Source organism: Onychomys torridus, chromosome 3 (assembly GCF_903995425.1).
Source record: "Onychomys torridus chromosome 3, mOncTor1.1, whole genome shotgun sequence".
In the NCBI taxonomy this organism is placed as follows: Eukaryota; Metazoa; Chordata; class Mammalia; order Rodentia; family Cricetidae; genus Onychomys; species Onychomys torridus.
This window is the reverse complement of record NC_050445.1, coordinates 149,173,009-149,194,463: the sequence shown is the minus strand read 5'-3', so window position 1 is coordinate 149,194,463 and position 21,455 is coordinate 149,173,009. Positions and strand designations below refer to the sequence as shown.

Genomic DNA, 21,455 nt, shown 5'->3' with positions numbered 1-21,455 from the left:
ATACAAATGCATCAGAAATGTTAAAAAATGGGGAAAATTTGGTGAAGACATTAGAGCACTCAGTTGCCTGCCGAGCAATCAGCTCCTCCTGGCAGCTATCTGAGGCTGCATGCTGTCATATTTTAATCCTTGAAGTTATCTGTAAATTGCATCATAGCCTACCTGTGCACTAACTTTAACAAAGTCCAACCCATACATTTTGCTCATTGGTAAATTTGATGCATGATCAGCCTTCATTGGGATGTGGTCTATGAAAGTGATTTAGGTGAAGTCCTAAATTCTGGCCTCTTCTTGTTCTCCCAGTCTCCATGGTGATACACAGATTCATTCCAAGCACCCTCAGAGGAGCTTCCATGAATTTTTTGACACTGTTCCATGGATTCGCCTGTTTCTCGGGGGCGCTGCTGGTGGAGTTGGTTTATCTCATCTCAGAAGGTAAGAATTCACTCATCATATGCTTATATACATTGAACTGATGATTCGGGAGCTGGGAGACAAAAACCATAGGAGAGGGTCTTTGTAAGCATAGTCTCTTTTTTTTTTTTTAATTGATCCACTTTTGCAATTAAGATAGAATTAAGATAGGAAGTGGACTCTTGCTGTGTTCATTAATTTCTGGGAATTGTTTTTCTTTTGATAGGAGAAGGTAATTACAGAATGTCACTTCCCATGAGACAGTGTAGACCGTCTTTTGAAAGTGTATTTCAAAGGGAACTGGTCATCATATTCACATTAGGTCTTGTGATGAGGCTGTGTTCAATAATGGCTGGTAGCTATTGAAGACAATGCGGAAGAGTTAGCGCCTGCAGACATGTAAGATTGCAGGGCACCCCATGGCCTGCTTTGCTCTCGATTGGCCTCAACTGTCTATACAATTAAAGACAAATCTTAAGGTAGTTAAAATGATCTGGAAATTTTTCCAAGTAGAAATTTTGGACAGAGAAATAAGAAATATGAAAAATTGAAATGCAAATGTTAAAATATAATCTTAAGTTAGCTTGTGAGTGGAAAAGGCAGGAAGTATGGAAGTCTTGATTAATGTCTACAGGGACATGCCTTTGACTGTATTTTTAAATCTACCTATCTTAAAATATTATTTTAAATGTCATTGTACCTTAAATTTTATTTTAATTAGCTTTTGCTTACTTTAAGGAAAATACTATAGACTTATTCTCTACTTTCAAAGATATTTATGGTTGTACATTTAAAATAATGTAAAGAAGGGAATGATTTGTATTCTCTTAAACAAACAGATTCAGTTTACTTGCTTTCAGACTATGAAGAAAATAGCCCCTCAGAGACAAATTCAACACAAAGTTCAAAAAAGACTTATCAAGAACCCACTGTGTTCTGGGCACTGTATGGGGTATTGTGGTGCCAGGTCTAGCAAAATAAACACTCTTCAAACCCCTAGGAGATTCCCAGTGATTCAGGGAAGCACTAACATCAAGAACAGTTAACATAACAGGTTTGGTAAAATCTGCCGATTTTAATTGACGGGGTAACAAGGACAAACCTTCCCTTTAAGTATCTGAGAAAGTTAAGCAAAAGCATGTGTGGGGCATTCACTCACTGTGTCTCAAGACCCACGTCACACAGAATGGTGTGCAATATTGTTGTGATTCTCAGAGAACTCAAATCCAAATTGGCAACATTAGCTTCAGAACGTATAGTGTTTGACCTCTGATGGCTAGTTTAACTGTAACAAAGTATTCCTTTCAAGATTTTATAAATGACCTGAAGAAGTCTCACCTGAACTTGTACCTAAACACTTCACATTCTCAACATGTTTCCTCATTTCATATTGCTTAATGAAAAATAATACTGAAATTCGTCGGCTTTGGAAGATTTCTACAAGGCTAGTACGATGGCTCAGTGGGTAAAGGGGCTTGCTGCCAATCCTGACGACCTGAATGCCATCCGCGGAACACACCTGGTAGAAGATAAGAGTGGGCCATACTCAATAGGGGCACTAAGAGAGACACAGAATAAATAAATACACAGATAAGCGTACAAAGAGTGTTTCTACAATCAAATCTCATCTGATACACACCAGAAAAACTGCAGTCAAATATTATTAAATAGTAGCAGCTTATGTCTTACATAAATTGAAGCTGACTTACTGTCTTAAGCATCTTGCCCAGAGTGAGATCAACCTTCCTCAATTCTCCTCCCAATTCCTGCATTTTATCCACCAGCCACAACTTCACAGATGCCAGCTATCACTGAACCAAGTTCATTCAGTTCCTACTACTCAAAGGGGGCTCAGTGAACAGGAACAATGGGAAAAACTGTCTCCACAGGCCAGAAAAACAGAGCCTAATGGAGTAGTATCTCCAAAGACTGCCTTAACAGAGAACTGAATTCCATAGGAGCTGATGACAACTCAGATGCAGCTACACTATTGTTGCCCTTTGCTAAGAGAAGCCTGCCTCAGCCTCCTGTGTGCTGGGATGACAGACAGGCACCACCACCACCACACCCAATTTAGGCAGTGCTTGGAATTGAACTCAGGGCTTCCTATCTACCAGGCAAGCCCTCTGCCAACTACTGCATCCTCAGCCCTGTACTTTAAGTTTTCTTATGCATTTATTTTGTATGCGTGCATATGTATGAGGATGAGGTTGTGTGCCATCGTGTATGTGTTATAGTTAGAGGAATGCCTGTAGGAGTCAGTTCTCACTCTACCACATGGATCTTGGAAATCAAACTTGAGTCTCAGACTTAGTGGTGAGGGCCTTTACCCACTGAGCCCTCTCACAGAATCCCACCTTTAGCCTTTTTGATTACTGCTTTATTATAAAAGAAGACAAATTCAAATGTACTATAAGGAGAAGCACAAAGTACAAGCCTGAGATGTTTCATTTGAAAGGACCCAGCACCTGCCCAGTCCATCAATGTATCATCAAATGAATAATTCTCCCAGCCCCAAAACTCACTAGACCAAGTTCTCACCATTTTTACCGGGGCTCTATTAGGCAGGCAAGGTTGGCCAAATCACTGTTAGAGGCAGTCTCCTTTCTTCTTTCCTTCACCCAAATTTGGACATCTAAAACTTGGCTCCAAGTCTGTGATTCATGTTTTCGGTTAATCAGTTTCATTCTGAGTCATTTTGTCCACACACACTGTAACATCTTGCCCCCCTCCACCAAGAGTCACCTATTACCATAAATTATTATGTGGGATATGAGTCACCCACCATGAAAAACAAAAATGTCTCCTAAGAAGCAGAGCTTTCAAAATTTTCAACACAGTTGTTCCTACAAACATTTATACTGTGTGTGTGTGTGTGTGTGTGTGTGTGTATAGTAGTAGTAGTAGTTATAGCAGTAGTAGTTGTAGTAGCAGTAGTAGTAGTAATTAAAAAAAGAAAACCTCCTGAATAGATATTGTGTATTACACTCCCATCCCTGTTGCCCCTACACTGCCTTTTATTACCCCCTCTCCCTTCCCTTTTGTGCATTCACAAGGAGTTTGCTTAATAAGCTTGATTTGCTTAATATGATAATCTTCAGCTGCAAACAATCCCCTGCAAATGAAGTGACTCCATTCTTCTTTATGGCTGACAAGCATCCTGTTATGTACATACACCACATTTTCTTCATCCATTCCCCTGTTGTACACCTAGCTTATTTACATAACTTGGCTATTGTGAGCCTGCAATAAACATTGATGTGCAAGTGTCTCTGTGGTGTGTTGATTTGGAGTCCTTTGGATGAATACTCAGGAGTGATATAGCTAGGTCACATGGTTGATCTGTTGTTCTATTTTTAGGTTTTTGAGAAACCTCCATACTGCTTTCCATTGAGAGCAGACTCATTTATCTTCCCATTAGCAGTGTACAGGATTTCCTGTTTCCCACTGTGGTGGTTTGAATAAGAATGGTCCCCATTGGTTTATATATTTAAATGATTAGTCGTCAGAGAATGGCACTGTTTGAGAAGGATTGGGGGGGGTGGCTTTGTTGGAGGAAGGGTATCTCTTGGGGGAGGGGGAGCTTTGAGGTTTCAAAAGCCTGCATAAGGCTAGCCTCTCTCTCTCTCAGTCTTTAGATTAGTATATAGCTATTAGCTACTGCTCCAGCACCATGTGTGCCACCATGCTTCCCACCATGATAACACTGGATATGGGAGTTTGAAGAGGAATGGCCCTCACAGACTCAAGTGTTTGAGTGATTGGCCCATAGGGAGTGGCACTATTAAAAGGTATGGCCTTGTTGGGGAGGTATGGTTTTATTGGAGGAAGTATGTCACTATGGAGGCAGTCTTTGAGGTCTCATATATGCTCAAGCTACTTCCAGTGTGGCACACAGTTGTGTCTGCTGCCTGTGAATAAAGATGTAGAGCTTTCAACTCCTTCTCCAGCACCATGTCTGCCTTCAGGCTACCAAGAAGACAATGAACTAAACCTCTGAAACAGTAAGCCAGCCCTAATTAAATATTTTCCTTCATAAGAATGGTGTCTCTTCACAGCAATAGAAACCCTAACCCTAAGAAAATGGACTAAACCTCTGAAACTTTCAGCAAGTCCCCAATTAAATACTTTCTTGTAAAAGAGCATCTTGGTCACAGTATCACTTTAGAGCAGTAGAACACTGACTGAGACACCCACACCCTCACTTTACAGCGTGTGTTGTTGATTCTCAGTGACTGACATTCTGAATCTCAACAAAGTTTATATTTGCACTTCTTCAATGGCTAGTGAGGTTAAATGTTTCTTCCTTATGTTTCTCAGTTGCTTGTAGTTCATCTTTTGCAAACTGTTTATTTCATTAGTCCATTTTGATTGGACTATTTGTTTTCTTGTTTTTTTTTAATTCTTTGCAAATTCTGGATATCAATCTTCTGTCAGATGTATAGCTGCCAAAGAACCTCTCTCACTTTATAGGCTGCCTCCTAACACATTAAACTGCTTCCTTTCTGTAGAAAGATTTCATTGACAATCAAAATTGTCATTGATAATTAGCATTTCATAGTAGAAGATTTTACTTTTTTATATATTTCTAAAAGATTTATTTATTTTAGTCTCCTCTCATATATTACATCCTAACTAAAGTTTTCTCTCTTTCCTCTCCTTCTAGTCCCTCTCCCCATTCCCTTCTGTTCCCATACACCCAATCCACTCGTCTTCTTTTTCTGTTTAAAAAAGGGGCAGGTCTCCCATGAGTATCACCAAAACATGGCATGCATATCAAGTTGCAGTAAAAAGCACCTCCCCATGTATTAAGGCTGGGTAAGGCAACCCAGTGTGAGAAGCAAGTTCCCAAAAGCCAATAAAAGAGTTGGAGGCAGCCCCTGTTCCATAGTAAGGAGTCCCACAAAAGAACCAAGTTACACAACTATAGCATATATGCAAAATATATGCAGAGGGCCTCGGTCATTCCTGTGCAGTCTCCCCATTTGTCGGTTCGGTCTCTGTGAGCCCCTGTGAGCCCAGGTTAGTTGATTCTGTGAGTTTTATTGTGGTGTCCTAGACCCCTCTTGTAGTTGTGAGGGGTTTTTTGTTTGTTTTGTTTTGTTTACTCTTTTCTCTTTGGGGGGCTTGCCATCCAGCTCCCAAACAAATACACAGAGACTTATTCTTTCTTATACATGCCTGGCCTTAGCTTGGTTGGTTTCTAGTCACATTGTCTTAATTTAACTTATTCCAACTACCTTTTGCCTTTGAGCTTTTCTGTACTTCTGTATATCTTTTCTTTCCTTCTTATTCTATGTCTGGCTGGGTGGCTGGGTGGCTACCCCAGGCATCCATTCTTTCTGCTTTTCTTGCTTCTCCATCTTTCTTTTTTCTCCTTCTATGTATTCTCTCTGCCTGGCGGCCCTGCCTATCTCTCTCCAGCCTAGCTATTGGCCACTCCACTCTTTACTAGACCAATCAGATGTTTTAGACCAGCAGAGCAACACAGCTTCCCAGAGTTAAACAAATGCAACATAAAAGAATGCAACACATCTTTGCATCATTAAACAAATATTTCACAGCATAAACGAAAGTAACACATTTTAAAATAATAGTCCACAACACCCTCTGGCTCCTATAATCCTTTCTCCCTCTCTTTGCCAGATTCCCCAAACTCTGCCTAATGTTTGGCTGCAGGGCTACATCTGTTTCCATCTGTTACAGGATGAAGCCGCTCTTCATTGTGCTAGACACCAATGACAATTGGGCTAGCCACCAATCTGGTGACAGGAAATGGCCAGTTCAGGCTATACATTTGCCATTGCTAGGAGTCTTAGCTGGGGCAGATGCTTTCACTTTCGTTGTTAGCTTTATTGTAAAACTTGGTGAAGGTCATAGCATTATCTTTGTTTTTTTAATGTCATAATTAAGGTAGAAAAAAATAACAAAGTGCTCTGTGCATTTCGGCTTATGTCTGAAAGAGACCTGATTCCCCCAGCATGCCCAAATCATTTAACATACTAAGCAATGTACAAGTCCCCAAGCATGAGGACTTTATAAAGACATACTTAATTCTTACTGAGTAACCTCTGTCTGCCAGTGTCCACATGAGGTAATATTGATCCTATTCTAGACAGAGCAGAAAATGGAGAAACACAGTTTATATAATGGGCAAAGTTTTGATGACCTTAAAAGAAAGGTTACTAAAGACACCAAATTGGATTGTGAGGTCAGACATTCTAAACATGTACTGACGTTACCACAATTTAAACTGGCAATTAATTAACTTACTTTCTTCTTTTCGAGGCTCTTATTTTCTGTTCATAATATAACTGAGTAACATCAAATCATATCTCAAGAAATTAGAATCTTTCATTTGGATAATGCCTCATTTCACATCAAATCTAACCTTGTGCCAGAAATAGAGGCTGAGTCACCCCTTAGCATACAGAAAATGTCTCTGCTTGGCAATGGGACTCTGACCGCCTTCTATTGATAAGTGTATCGCACAGAATAAACCTGACTTCTTACCATATGTGTTGGTAAATATGCAGAGAAATAGTGTATTATAAGCTCTCAGGTCAGACCACCTCAGTCTGAATCAAGAAAGTCTCCCTTCATGTCCATCATCATGATAATAATAAATAATACGTTGCATTGTTCTGAGGATTAAGTAATTAACACCCACAGCTACTACTCAATAGAAATTGAGACACAATTCCCTTGTTTTCTAGGTGAACCGCCTTCTCTTCCTCTGCAGAGTTCCTGCTCTTGCCCAGCCACTCTGCAGCCATTAAACAACCGTTTGTCAGTATCTCCAAAGCATGGCTTCCAAACTCAAGCGCACTACTCAAAATTGGCACATACAGGATCTTTATCAGCCTTCGCTGTCTTTCTCTCATCTCCACCCCCCCCCCCACCCCACCCCGCACACAGAGATTGTATTGAGTTACTCGGTAGTGACATCACGCTTGTGGTCCATTAAAACCTAAAACTCCCTCTTCTTGTTTTGGCAGTTGCTCCGGCATTAAGCTGCACTCATCGGGTATTTTTCCCTAATTAAATATAGGATGTTATCCTTCTCCTTAATAAGTGTCAACCCATCATGCTGAAAAATAGACATTTTTGGAACTTGATTCTGTCACCCAGTGAATTGCTGATCTTTCTTGTGTTGTCTGCGGGTTTAGTAAGCAAGCCCCTCGACTTCTCCCAGGTAATTGACACAGTTGTTGAATTGGACAGACCTGAAAATAGAGCCCTATGGAAAATTCCCACAGACCTCACGGCAAGTTAATGACAAACAACTTACTCCTCCCCTTGTGGGTCTAATCAGTTCCCAGTTCACCTAATTACTCTCATTCCGCCTGAACACTTCCTCTTCCCTCCCTAAAAGACATCACAGGAGGTTTTGTCATGCTTTCCTGGGAGTGGGGTCTTTCTGTGTTTGTGACAACCCCCTTACCCATTAGAACATAATTCAAGAAAGGAAATGGGTTTCATTTAAATGATCTGTTCTTGTGATCCTATGCTGGCTTTCAGTGACTAATTAGTGTCCCCTAACGAGAATGGGCCTCTGACTGCAAACATCGCTTTGGGTAAGTCATTATCCCTCTAAGACTATTTTCTCTTAATTAAAAATGGGGCAATGCTTTTCCTTTTCCCCAGAGATGATTAGAGGATAAAATTAAATAAAGCCTTTCAAAATTCCAATGCCAGGGTTTAGTTTTAAATATAAAACTGTCACACATTATAACGGTGCAGTCTCCTGAAAACCAGGTATGCCAAATCAGTCACATGAGCAGATGACTGTGGAACAGGATTGACCGGAATGAAACCAACTTTGGAATGGGTTTTAGGTACTTGAACCACCCCCCACCCAGGGTTCCAAGCGACATTTATGGTATTTTCAGCATTTACGAATCCATGTCAGCCATGTGTGTGTGTGTGTGTGTGTGTGTGTGTGTGTGTGTGTGTGTGTGTGTGTGTGTATGGGGGTTGGCAATCAGCTATCACACACAGTCTCACTGCCTCCAAGCTACATTAGTCATTTTTAGCACAGTGATAGAGAAATGGTGTGAATGCGGTAAATTCAAAGGATTTCTCAAAACTCAACTGTGCAGGAGATAACTGTTAGAGTGACATTTTCAGTACAAGTGAGAAATCTGATCCTTCTGGGATCGCTCACTCGGAGCGTTTTAAAGGAGAAGACACGAGACTAAACCCGTCCTGCTACACTAATCACTTCAGGAATGGTTTCTCTAAAAGTAGCGATGCTAATATAAGGCAGCCGAGAAGCCAATCAAACCGCCTGTGCCGACTCTATCCCATTAGGAGCAAGATCAATTTCCTCACACTCGTGACTCCAAACTCACCTTTTGACAAAAATAACAAAACAGAAATTCAGGAAGAAATGACATCTCAGTTACAGACTTGCAGGTGATGGAAATGCCTGAAGGAAAGGGGAAAATTGGTCAGAGGGAAGGGGTCAAGCTTTGTGTCCTCTGTCCCCTCGGTCTCACCTACTCCAGTCTCAAGGAAAAGTACAAAGAATTTAGCTGTTTAATTCAAATCAAGACCATTTTAAATTAAAAATGAGATCTTTTAAAATTCTCATTTAAATATCTACAGGAATTGAGGGCACTGACAGCCATGTCAGTATGAATCACAGAGTTGCTCTTGAAACAGGAATTTGCAGTTACAGGGAACTTGAAAGGAGAAAATACTTTCTCCATGTGGAAAAGTAGTCAACTGAATTTCATAGGTCCATGTCTTTTTTCTAAATATGTTTCTCCCAATCCATGTCTATGACTGGGCTTTTCATTACATATGTGTTTTAAGATAATGGAGTCATAGACCTTGAAGTGGGAAAACGGTACCCTACTGCCCCCTAAGCCACCTGTGGTCAGGGCCATGTCTGAGTGGACAGGCCCTCTGCAGCTCCTATAGGTAAACTATGCTCATGTGTCTCAGTCAAAAGTAGATACAGGGTTCCTCTGATATGACAGTGTTATAAATCTCAGATACAGTTTTTCCTATATCCTCAACCTTGGCCCCCACAAAAATCTGTCTTGCTACCCAGGAATATTTAAGTTGATAAAAGTACCAAGGAAGAACCCAAATTACCCATTAGGCTTTAGGTAGTCATTAACTATTGCTATTGGGTCACAAAATCTGGAAAGGGGTGTATAATAACCCATTATTTTTTAAATTTTATGACATGGTATGTGTATGTGTGTGTGTATGTGTGTGTGTGTGTGTGTATGTGTGTGTATGTATGTGTGTGTATGTATGTATGTGTGTATATGTGTGTGTATGCGTGTGTATGTGTGTGTATGTATGTATGTATGTGTGTATATGTGTGTATGTGTGTGTATGTGTGTGTGTATGTGTGTGTGTATGTATGTGTGTATGTATGTATGTGTATATATGTGTGTGTGTGTGTGTGTGTATGTGTGTGTATGTATGTATGTATGTGTATATATGTGTGTATGTGTGTGTATGTGTGTGTATGTGTGTATGTATGTGTGTATGTATGTATGTGTATATGTGTGTGTGTGTGTGTGTGTGTGTGTGTGTGTGCACATGCTTGTGTGTTGAAGTAGGAAGACAACCTCAGGGGTTGGAGGTAGGGTCTCTTGGTTGTTTAATGCTATGTTTGCCAGGCCAGCTTCCTGCAATTCTGTCTCCAAGCCCCATCATCCCACAGGTGCACTGGGGATACAGACAAGTACTGCAGTGCCTAGATTGTATATGTGTTCTTGGGATTTGAACTCAGGTCCTCACACTTGCAAGTCCTTACCCACTGAACCATCTCCATAGCCTTAAGTATTGTTTTTCATTTTTTTCTGAGCTTGAGCTATTCCTGTATAATGGCTTTCTAATAACTTTCCTTCCAAGACTTTTATAAGAACTATAGGGAATAAAATAGAATGGCTTACAAAATAATACACACACAGTGTAGATAAGCAAAGATAATGACTTGTGTCATTAAGGTTGCTATAACTTGAATGAGGTTCCAATTTCTTCCAGGACAGTGAGGTGTATGTTAGATGTGGTTGGCTGTAGTATTTCAATAATTCTTTAGGAAAGAAAGCATCCATGATGCAAAGTTTTGTTCTCACAGTCTACCTCTGTCTCAGACCCAGCTCTAAATAAGATGACATAAAACAGTGCCTGGGGATCTTCTTGGCTTCATGGATTTATATCACAAATGACACCTTTTCTTCATTGTCAATATATAGAGTGAGATAGAGTCAGAGACACGGGCATCTTTGTGCAAAGAGTATCTGGAAATTATACTGAAGTCAAGATTAGAAGGTCATGTGATTTTCTACATGGTGAGCCTATCCCTGACCTATTCCTGATAAAGAGTTCCCATGACAGGGCCTAGAAGTAGAGAATCATTAGTTGCATGAAAGGAGTCCATAAAATGCTAGTAAGCTAATATATATTATATATTAATATTAATATTAATATATATATATATATATATGTGCAGCAATGAAGAGACTGGCATTACATTGTGGAGTTATACAGGGATAAAATAATATGGGACCTTTGACTTACAGTGAGTCATTAAGACATTGCAGTGAGTCATAAAGACACTGGGTGAGTGATGCTTTCTACCTGTATTTAAAGGTAGCTTTCTGTGGATATAGCATGATTTGGAAGAGATAAAAAGGGGGAGGACACAAAAATAACACAGGCAAATGAAGGTATGAATGAAACAGAGGGATAGGGAGGGCAGGAGATGTAGACGACATAGCTCTGCCTCAGAGGTGGCACCAACATTGCTTTGGGATGGTTCTGAAAATCAGTAAGTGCAGGAGGGAGGAGGTGGAATTACAGAAACACCAGCTGCTTTAAGAATGCTCTGGGTAGGAAAAGATTCTGTTTGCTAAATGAAAAAGACTTGGAAGAAGAATACTCTGCGACACTTAACACATTAAGTTTGCCATACTGGAAAGTCATCTAGATAGAAACACCCAAAGCTTAAAAAAGGAAGACTTTAACTAGGTAGAGAAATACAAAAATATTTGGCACAAAACTAACATTTGAAGCCATAAGACTGAATGAAATTACCAAGTGTGAACACTAAAAATAAAGAGGAAAAAAATCCCTGGGCTCAAAGTTTAGATCTGAAGTGTTCAAGAAGATGATGAGATAGGAAAGTCTGCTGAAGAAAGATAGCCTTCACTATGGTATTTGGGGGAGTAGAGTGTGTGTGTGTGTGTGTGTGTGTGTGTGTGTGTGTGTGTGTGTGTATGTGTGTGATGTGTGTGTTGTGTGTGATGTGTATTATATTATATTATATTATATTATATTATATTATATTATATTATATTATACTATACTATACTATATTATCTATTATGTATGTGGTATAGATAGATAGATAGATAGATAGATAGATAGATAGATAGATATACACACACCTAAGTATGTATGTGTACATGTATGGATTATATAGATACATATGTAGTGAATGTGTATATATGTATATATGTGTGCATTTTTTCACCAAACCTAAGAGGTTGTTTCAAGTGTATTATGGCATCAAATACTGCTGTGAAAGCAAACAGGATGAAGAAGGAGCTCATATAATACATAGGTGCCATCTCCATGTTGAAGTGGGAGTGGGAACCAGATTGAAGTGGGCTGCAGGGTAACTAGGTAAGCAAGGAAATAATGGGGCTCTTTTGAAGAATTTAGGACTGAGAAGGTTTGAGAGATAAGTGGCATCTGGAAGGGGATGTGGGTGAAGTTGTCAGATTTAGCAAATCAAAATACTGTGTATGCAGTTAAATTTTAATTTCAGATACAAAGTGAATGAATTATTCAGTATTTTAATATGTCCCACACACTACTGGAGACATAAATATACAAAGAATTACCTGTGCAATACTGAAGACATACTTACCCTAAAATAAAAGACTCACTGTCCCAAAACTCAACCGAGAAGTCTGAGTTTACCAGGGAACCTCAGGTACGGACTCAAGCTACTTTTATTCTGTTTGAGCATACTCGAATGATGAGCACACCCAGTGGAGGTAGAGAAGGAATGAGGGAATGTGGGGACGGACGGAGCTGAAGCACTGATGAAGAGGGAATGGAGGCCCAGTCAGGGGCCGACACGCAGAGCTGGACTTCTGGAAGGAAGGCTCAGAAGAGAGTGGAGAAGCCAGGCATGAGTGGAAGCAGCTGTGCCACCTCCTTTTGGCACCACCCTATTTTCTCTATGAAGGACATAGCAAGCTGCCTATAGCAGACTCAGGCTCTAAAGGCTTCCACACTCCAATTAATGTGGAGGAAAATATCTTTCCTTCTAAAAATGCAGAAGAAGAGAAAGTATCTCTTCTAAAATTTAAAGTTTGTAGACTCTACTCTCAGATGAATAGAGTTGCAAATGAAAGACTTTAAAAACAAGCAGCCGCTGGACAAAGGAAACACTTCTGGAGTGGGGACATGGATCAACGATTAAGAGCATGCACTGCTCTTGCAGAGGACCAAGTTTCAATCCCAACGCTAAAGTCAGGTTGCTCACACCTGGCTGTAACTCCAGCCTTAGCTGTCTGATGGTGTGCACTCATGTACACACACCCACACATAGACACATAATTAAAAATAGTACAAATAAATCTTTAAAAGTTCTTGTTGTACCCATGAAAGTACTAGAATTTAGCATTTTGTTATTTTTAGTAACTCTACTTAAGGACTGATTTATTAATTCAGTCCACAAATACATATTGGGTGCCTACTGTGTGCAGAGACTGGATAGATGGTGAATTAATAATACCCAGGCTGATGTTTAATTAACAAGAAGAACCTTACAGAAATATTTGACACTCAAATTAATATCAGATATATTCATTTGACTAATGCTATTACAATTACAGTTCATAGCTAATGGCATTATCGGGCTATTATCACAAAGCATTACCTCTCTTCTGAAACTCATTTCCATGATAATTCATTGAAATCATCAAGAGAACACACTATCTTGATGGGTTTTCCCTCCCAACGCTGTTCAAAGGAATGAGCTCGCCCTTACAAGAAAGCCTGTTTGTCAAATACCATCCAGGCCCTTCTCCCGGCCCGTTCAGGTGAACAATGCCTCGTGATTTCTTGAACAATTCTGAAAGACACAGTGTCCCTTCCTGGAAACAGCAACTCAGCTTCATTTTCGTCCACAATTCCCAAGATCTGGAAATGCAAATTGAAGTGGAAATGCAGAAGACATAGAGAGCAGGGTTGGGCCGTGCATGGATCTGAGGCCGATTTCAGTTCATCTGTTCACTCAACAAATATTGATTCTGTCTCCTTTATTTGACTTTAGGCAAACAGCTCAGCCCTTCTGTGCCTCTGTTTCCTTGTCAGTAAATTAAAGGAAATAATAATTTGAGCTTTTTATTAGATAACTATGAAAAAATGATAGAAAAGTCAAAGTTAGAATACAGTTGTTAGGTATTATTTCCTTCAGGTATCATGAAAATTAATGTGTTTTAAAAATTAACTCAGGTAGGCGAGCTATGAATCTCAAATGAAGCATTTAAATCAGGTTACTGAAAGGAGAAAGGAAAGAAATTAGCATTTATTAAGTGTCAGTTATGTGCAGGCCTTGCTGTACGCATTCCACAACGATATTATTTCACTAAATCTTCACAAGCTTTGGAGGCAGATATTTGTAACCCCAACATATATAAGAAGAAAGTGAGCTCAGAAAACATATGAGTTACCATGATCATATAGCCATGGGGGATTTCCGGTTCCAACACTCTCCCTCTGCCCTGGGTCTATTTCCCAGGGTGCAGAAGCTGATCCACCCTGGATGGAGAATGGCTAGTACATCTCTTTAATTGTGCATTTCTTAAAATCACACACACACACACACACACACACACACACACACACACACACACACCACATACACGCACACACAGGGAACATTGTACCTCAAATATAGCAGAGTATACAATCCATTTAATTTTATCTCCACAGTCTTAGACATCTGCTAGGTTACCAGTCCTACTAAATAACTTTTAAAAAGTAATAATGATGTCTGAGAAAAATAGTTTCTCAGGATCCAGCTGCTTTCAAAGGCATTCCAAAATGTTAATACCAAGAGTTTTCAGTTCCTTTGCCTTCCAAATGAACCAATAGCTAATAAAAGGGGGATCACAATATCATCCCCCAGAAAGGACAGAGATCCATTTAGAATTCAAAGGAATGGGAGGGAGCATGTAGAATAATACCGTGCATGTCTGAGGTATCTAAGAAGTTTTTGTGGACTAATACCTCACTGGAAGCAGGCCTTGGGACCATCTCATTCTCCTTATCAGGGTACTGGGATTCTGTAACAATATCTCAGGGAAATTTTATAATTAACATGTGCTTTCTAAAGTGTGGTTTCAAGGCTGCTAATGACCAGCTAATTGAGAGGTGTGAGTGGTAAAAACCCAGCACTGGATCATTATATAAATAGTCACAAGGTTTTTCCAGTCTTTTTCTATAAAAGTAGTATGCATACAAATAAATCCAATTATAAAAGTTTGAAAAGATGGTGGGCAATAGGGCTGTAGGGATAGCTCAGCAGTTAACAACACTTGCTACTCTTCCAGAGGACCTGAATTTCGTTCTCAGCATGCCATGTCATAATTGCCTATGAATCCAGCTCCAAGGGATCTGCTGCCCTCTCTGTTCCCTATGAATACTGCACACACACACACACACACACACACACACACACACACACGAAAAATATTTTACAAATAAAGTTGATAGACAAATGATATGGATAAATTTTCTTCCAATAGTTTTCTATTTGTGCACATGAGTAGTTATTAAAGTTTATGTTTGTGTAGATAGTCAGAAAATAGGAAACATGTCAAGTCCTATCTTCACTTCCCCATAAATAATACTATGTGTCATTTTCAGTCACAATTGCAAAAATGAAAGAAAAATTTAAAACGTAGTTAGAGTTTTCCTGCCTGGCCCAGTCAGGACAAAGCTCTCTTACCAGCCAGTCCCACAGTCGCTCAGACCCAACCAAGTAAACACAGAAACTTATATTGCTTACAAACTGTATGGCCGTGGCAGGCTTCTTGTTATCTACTTCTTCTATCTTAAATTAACCCATTTCTGTTAATCTATACTTTGCCACATGGCTTGTGGCTTACCAGTGTCTTTACATGTTGCTTCTCATGGTGGCAACTGGCAGTGTCCCTCCTCCCCAGCCTTCTACCTCCCACAATTCTCTTCTCTGCTTGTCCCACCTATATTTCCTGCCTGGCTACTGGCCAATCAGCATTTTATTTATAAAGAGTGATATCCACAGCATTAAAAACCCACATTTAACCACTAGGTGGACAGGATATTCTATAGTGTGTATGATATACATACATACTGTTTCTTTCTTACAAAATGCTTAGACTAGCTCCAGGTTTTCAGGGTTACAGATATTACCAAGGTGAGCCTGTTTTTGTGTTGCTTGAGAACATCCCTTAATATCTCCTAAGAATGGAATCCTAGAAATGGGATTGTTCATCAGTGAAGCTAAAGGTCTTAGATTTCTCAAAAACAAGACTGTCTCAGATGGCTGCATGGATTGGTTGTGATGATGTTTGATGATACCTGTGGTCAGCCAGGGACACATGATTTTGTAAAGCTCCTCTACTGACTTCTCTCTGCAGATTCTTCCTCTCTCCACCTTCCTAGTTGATTACCCAGCCAGGCCCCAGGCTAACAGATTCCTTTCCTCCCTCCTCCTAGGAATCAGACATCCCAAGCACAAGCAAGTACTAGGGACCAGCTGTCAATCACATGGCTTAGAACTTCCCACTTCTGGTAAAATGCATAAGGAAGGACACCTCCTCTGATCTGTGGACCTGATCCTTCCTCAGAGCTCTTGTCATGTTGCTGTCTGTCTGTCCCTGTATGACACTAATAATTCTTTTAATAAATCTCTTACCCAAATAGCAATCCACATCAGTGTCCCGCTTAAACCTCAAACCTGAAACCCTTTCCTGTATTAATTTCACATGGCCATATTTTGATCTTTGCCAACCCAATTGGCAAAAACTAACTTCCATTGTTACTTTACATTATTAGGGTTGTGAAATTGAAGCTTTTAGTAATCTTAGAAAGAACATTAATATTGTGTTTCTTTGACACAAAGTTTTTAGTCATGCCCCTTGTTCATTTTTCTTGTTTCATTTTTACTGCTTTCCTTAAATAACTATAAAGAAAGGCCAACTTTTTATACTCTTTATATTATCATATAGTCATATTCATCTCTAAAATCTTCCTAGTTTTGACTGAATATTTTGCTTTTAGAGATGAGTTTAACTCATCTACTGACCTACATAGTCAAATCCATCAAGCAGTTTCCATGGTGATTATTATTATTGCATTCATCTTCGGTTGTGGAGTTTTTGCAGCTGGCCTTCTTTTCTTTTTCTTTTTTTTGGGGGGGGAGTGGGGGGTTGGTTTTTTGGTTTTTTGTTTTGTTTTGTTTTGTTTTGTTTTGTTTTGTTTTGTTTTAGTGTACATGTGCACATGTGGAGACCAACAGCCTTCTGGAATCTCTTCTCACCTCCCACCTTTGAGCAGAGTGTCTCTCTGCCCTATTGAACACTCTAGATGGCCTACAAGCTTCCAGGAGACTCTCCTGCCTCTGCATCCCTTCCCACCTGTGTTAGTGTCAGGATTATGGCGGCATGTCACCACAACCAGCTTTTTTATTTGGGGTCCTTGGCTGAAACTCTAGCATCCTGATTGCTAGACTTGAATTTAAGGCACATTTACCTCTGCGCTGTATCCCACACCCATGGTTGAACATTGCTGTTAATTTTCTCATTCACCTGAATTTCATTTTGATTTTAAAGGAAGTACATAATCTTCTTCAAAGAACCAACATTTACGGTGTTATTAGATATAAGTTCAGTTAAATGATCCCACAGCTCTAGGATAAAGCAAATTAACCTATTTATGATACAGTTGTGTGCATGTTCAGCCCATGTTGACGTTAGAAGCTACTCCAGGGTGTCTGTCTTTCCTGCTCCTTCTAGTTATCTTTTAGTCTTAGCATCCTACCACTTTTTTTTTAGTTGTTGTGATTTTTGTGATATATATTACTTGTCTGATATTTCTAATAATCTTTGGTTTATGATTATTCTTTATTTGCTGATTCTGTATTCTTTGTGATTTGTATTTAAAGGTGAATTTTAGAATTGTTTTCATCAATTTTCCCAGTCACCTTTTCTTTATCTTTTACCTAATCCTTTTCATTTTAAGAAAATAAGTAAAATTCCTAATTTAAACTTTAGGGAAAAAATTTCCTTCCATTGGCAAGGAATAAAGTGACTTTTAAAAAAATCTGTTGGGTCACCAAGAACCAAACTTAGGGCTTGACAGCATGCTAGGCAGGCACTGTACTACTAAGATGCACCCTGGCTCTTAGCACTTTTTAATCTGTCAATACTGGTTAACTCCCTTTAGCAGTATTTTATTTACTTTCTATGTGTACTAAATATTTCTTGTTAGATATGCTGTAAGTCTTTTTTTCCTTTTGTCATGAACTGACTCATTCTCATTACAGTGTGCTGAGATTACAGCTCATCTATAGTATGATGCATTTTGCTTGCATTTGCTCAAAATTTCTCAACTGTCTTAGTAAATGTAAAGGTATTTCATTTGATCCCTAACTAACTTTTCAGCAAAAAAAAAATCCATCACCAAATAAATGTGATGTTTTACCTTTTTAACCTTAGTATGCAATGGAAAAAGAGAGACAAAGAGTGAGCAAGCACAGACGCATGGAGCATGGTGCATGGAGCATGGTGCATGGAGCCTGTGGAGGTCAAAAGACAGCTTCCTAGAGTTGGTCATACTTTCCACCTTGTTGAGACAGGGTCTCTTGTTATTTCCACTGCTGTGCAGCGTGCATACTCCAGGCACCCAAGCCTGGGAGCTTCCTGCCAGCGGATTCTCCTGTCTCTGTAGGAATGCTGGAATAACAGGCGTGCACCACCATATTCATCCTTTCATCTTGTCAGTCAGGATTCCATAGCATGTGCTTTTTTACCTAAGGCCATCTCCCCAGCCCCTGGATAAATACAAGTTTTGTCCTTATTTCCAGTTTTTACTTTTTCTTGACATTATTTTTCCAGAGCAATGGTGACACCAAAAAAAACTTCCACATTTTGTCTTGCTATAAATATGAATCTGTCATATTTTCTCTTAAGTATATTTGTGAATTTATAAAGTTGTAAGCTTTATCATGAGTAATGTTTCTTTCGCATTTAAACAAATTACATTACATTGTGCTAAGTAATTCCTAAGCAGCTCTTCAGATCACCTTATGATTTTCCCATTACCCACCACTGTTGTATATTTAATTAATAATCTTTCAGAATGAATCGCATATGTCTTAGGGTTACTATTGCTGTAAAGAGACATGAAAACCATGGCAACCTTTATAAGGAAAATATTTAATTGCAGAGGCTAGCTTCCAGTTTCAGAGGTTAAGGCCATTATTGTCATGGCAGGGAGCATGTCAGTATACAGGCAGACATGGTACTGGAAGAGCTGAGAGTCCTACATCTTGCAGGCAACAGGAAGTTAACTGACAGTCACACTGACGAAAGCATGAATAAAAGAGACTTCAAAGCCCACCCCCACAGTGTCTCACTTCCTCCAACAAGGCCACAGCTTCTAATAGTACCACTCCCTTTGGGGGTCATTTTCTTTCAAAACACCACTATATATATATATAACATGGAAGAAACAGTGCTTGACATGATGACTGTCCTGTTGTGTTCTTGATGAATCCAGAAAAATGCTCCAGTTCTTCCATGACAATTTGGAAGTTCAATCAGAACCCTACTGCTTCCACATCTTATTTTTGATTGGCAGGCAGTGAATAATGGTGTACATCTATGGAGTATGAGTATTACATGCCAACATGACAGGATGTTTAATACAAGTTCATCACCATGCCCAAACCTTCATGTACTTATGTCTTTGTGGCAGAACACTGGAAATCCACACATTTAACAAGTTGGAACTATATAACTCATTATTACTAGGTACAGTATCATGCTATGCAATCCATCTCTATGACTGATTCTTCCAAACTGAAATTCTTCCTTCTTGACCAACATCTTCCCTTTCTCTGCCTTCTCTTCCCGCACCAAAATCTTTGGTAATCACACTATTCCCTAACTCAACAACTTGATTTTTTTGTGGGAGGATTCCAGATACAAGTAAAGTTGTGAAATATATACATATACATATACATATACATATACATATACATATACATATACATATACATATATGTGTCCTTGGCTTATTTTACTTAGTACAATACTCTAGATTTATCCCTATTGTTGCAAATAACAAAACTATTTTTCCCTTTTAAAGGTTGAATAGTATTTCATTGTGAATCCATTTTCAAATTCTTTCATCCATTATGGGTACTTTGGTGGATTTTATGTCTTGGAAATCATGAATAGTACTGACAGTATCAGGACAGTGTGGATGTCACTTTAACATACAAATTTCAGTTGCTAGGATACATACCCAAGTGAGATCGACATATGGGAATCACGTTGTTAGTGTTTTAATGAACTTTATATGCTGTCCATAACAGTTGTACTAGTTCACATTTCCACCAACAGTATTCAAGTCCCCATTCCTCCGACCATCACCAACATGTGTGACCGTCCTTCTTTTTCATGCAGCTGTTCTCATAGACAAGAAGTAATATCCAATTTTGTGTTCAATTTTCATTTTCCTGGTCATTAGTAATTTAAGGTATTTCTTTTTCAAAATATCTGTTGGCCATTATGTCTTCTTTTGGGAAAAAAAAGTTTAAGTCCTTTGTCCATTTTCAAACAAGTTGTTTTCTCTTATTCAGTGCTTTTATTCCATATATATTCTGAATATCAATTCCTTATCTGATATATTGTTTGGGGATTTTTCCCTTCTAGTTTGAAGATTTTCACTTCATTTTGGTTATTATTTTTGTTGTTTTGATGTTGTTAAGTGTTTCATGGACTTTTTCTCTTATAGTCTCTCTTATTAATTTTATAACTTGAGGACTACTGTTTAAGTCCTTGACTCCTTTTTATCTGACTTTGTATATACCATGATTTAAGTCTAATTTCATTCTTCTGTGTTATGTTGTTTAGCTTCTTAGAATGCATTGATTCCATTTCCTGTTACTATGTTCTGAACACCTTTATCAAAAATCAGTTGATTTATTTATTTCTGCCTCTATTTTTTCCACTGGTCTTACATCGTGTGTATCTACTTACATGACAGTACCATTCTGTTTTGGTTACTTAGCTTTGTAGCATAGTTTAAAAATCGGGTATTGTAATGTATCCAGCTTAGCTCTTTATATTTAATTTTTATCTTTATCTATTTAATCTTTATATATATTGCATTAGCTACTGAAGGTTTTCTGTCATTCCATACTAATTTTAGGATGTTATTTTTTTCCCATTTTTGAGAAACATCATTGAAATTTTGTAGGTGGAAATGTCTGTCCTGCAAACTGTTCCCAAGTAACCACACAGAGGCTTAATATTAATTATAAATGCATGGCCAATAGCTCAGGCTTGTTGCTAACTAACTCTTACAATTAAATTAACCCATATTTCTTATCTATGCTTTGTCAGGTGGCTTAGTACCATAAATACAGCATGCCCATCTTGCTTCTCTCTGCATCTGCTCTCTACTCCTTTGACTCCATCCTTCTTCTTCCCAGCATTCTTTGTTTGGCTCTCCCCCAACCTTATCCTGTCCACCTATTGAACAATCAGCTACTTTACTAAACAAATCACACTGATATACATTCACATAGTATAAAAGAATATTCTACATTTCCCACTTTTTGTCTAATTAAAAAGGATGGTTTTAACTTTAACGTAGTAAAATTATATACAACAGAACAGTTATTAAGTAAGAATTACAGTTAAAATATCCATTCCACTTGTATCTGGCAAATGTAGATAAAATATTATTTATCTTACCTTTGTGACTCCAAAGTTTTA

General features: G+C 38.8%; 1 protein-coding gene across 1 annotated transcript in view; it reads left to right on the top strand.

Moving 5' to 3' along the window:
• Slc15a5 (solute carrier family 15 member 5) overlaps positions 1-21,455 on the top strand; it is a 100,967-nt gene that overhangs the window by 58,995 nt on the left and 20,517 nt on the right. The window contains exon 7 of the mRNA XM_036180438.1: positions 304-435. Within this exon, the coding sequence (XP_036036331.1) occupies positions 304-435 (132 nt within the window). The remainder of the gene's footprint in view (positions 1-303; positions 436-21,455) is intronic.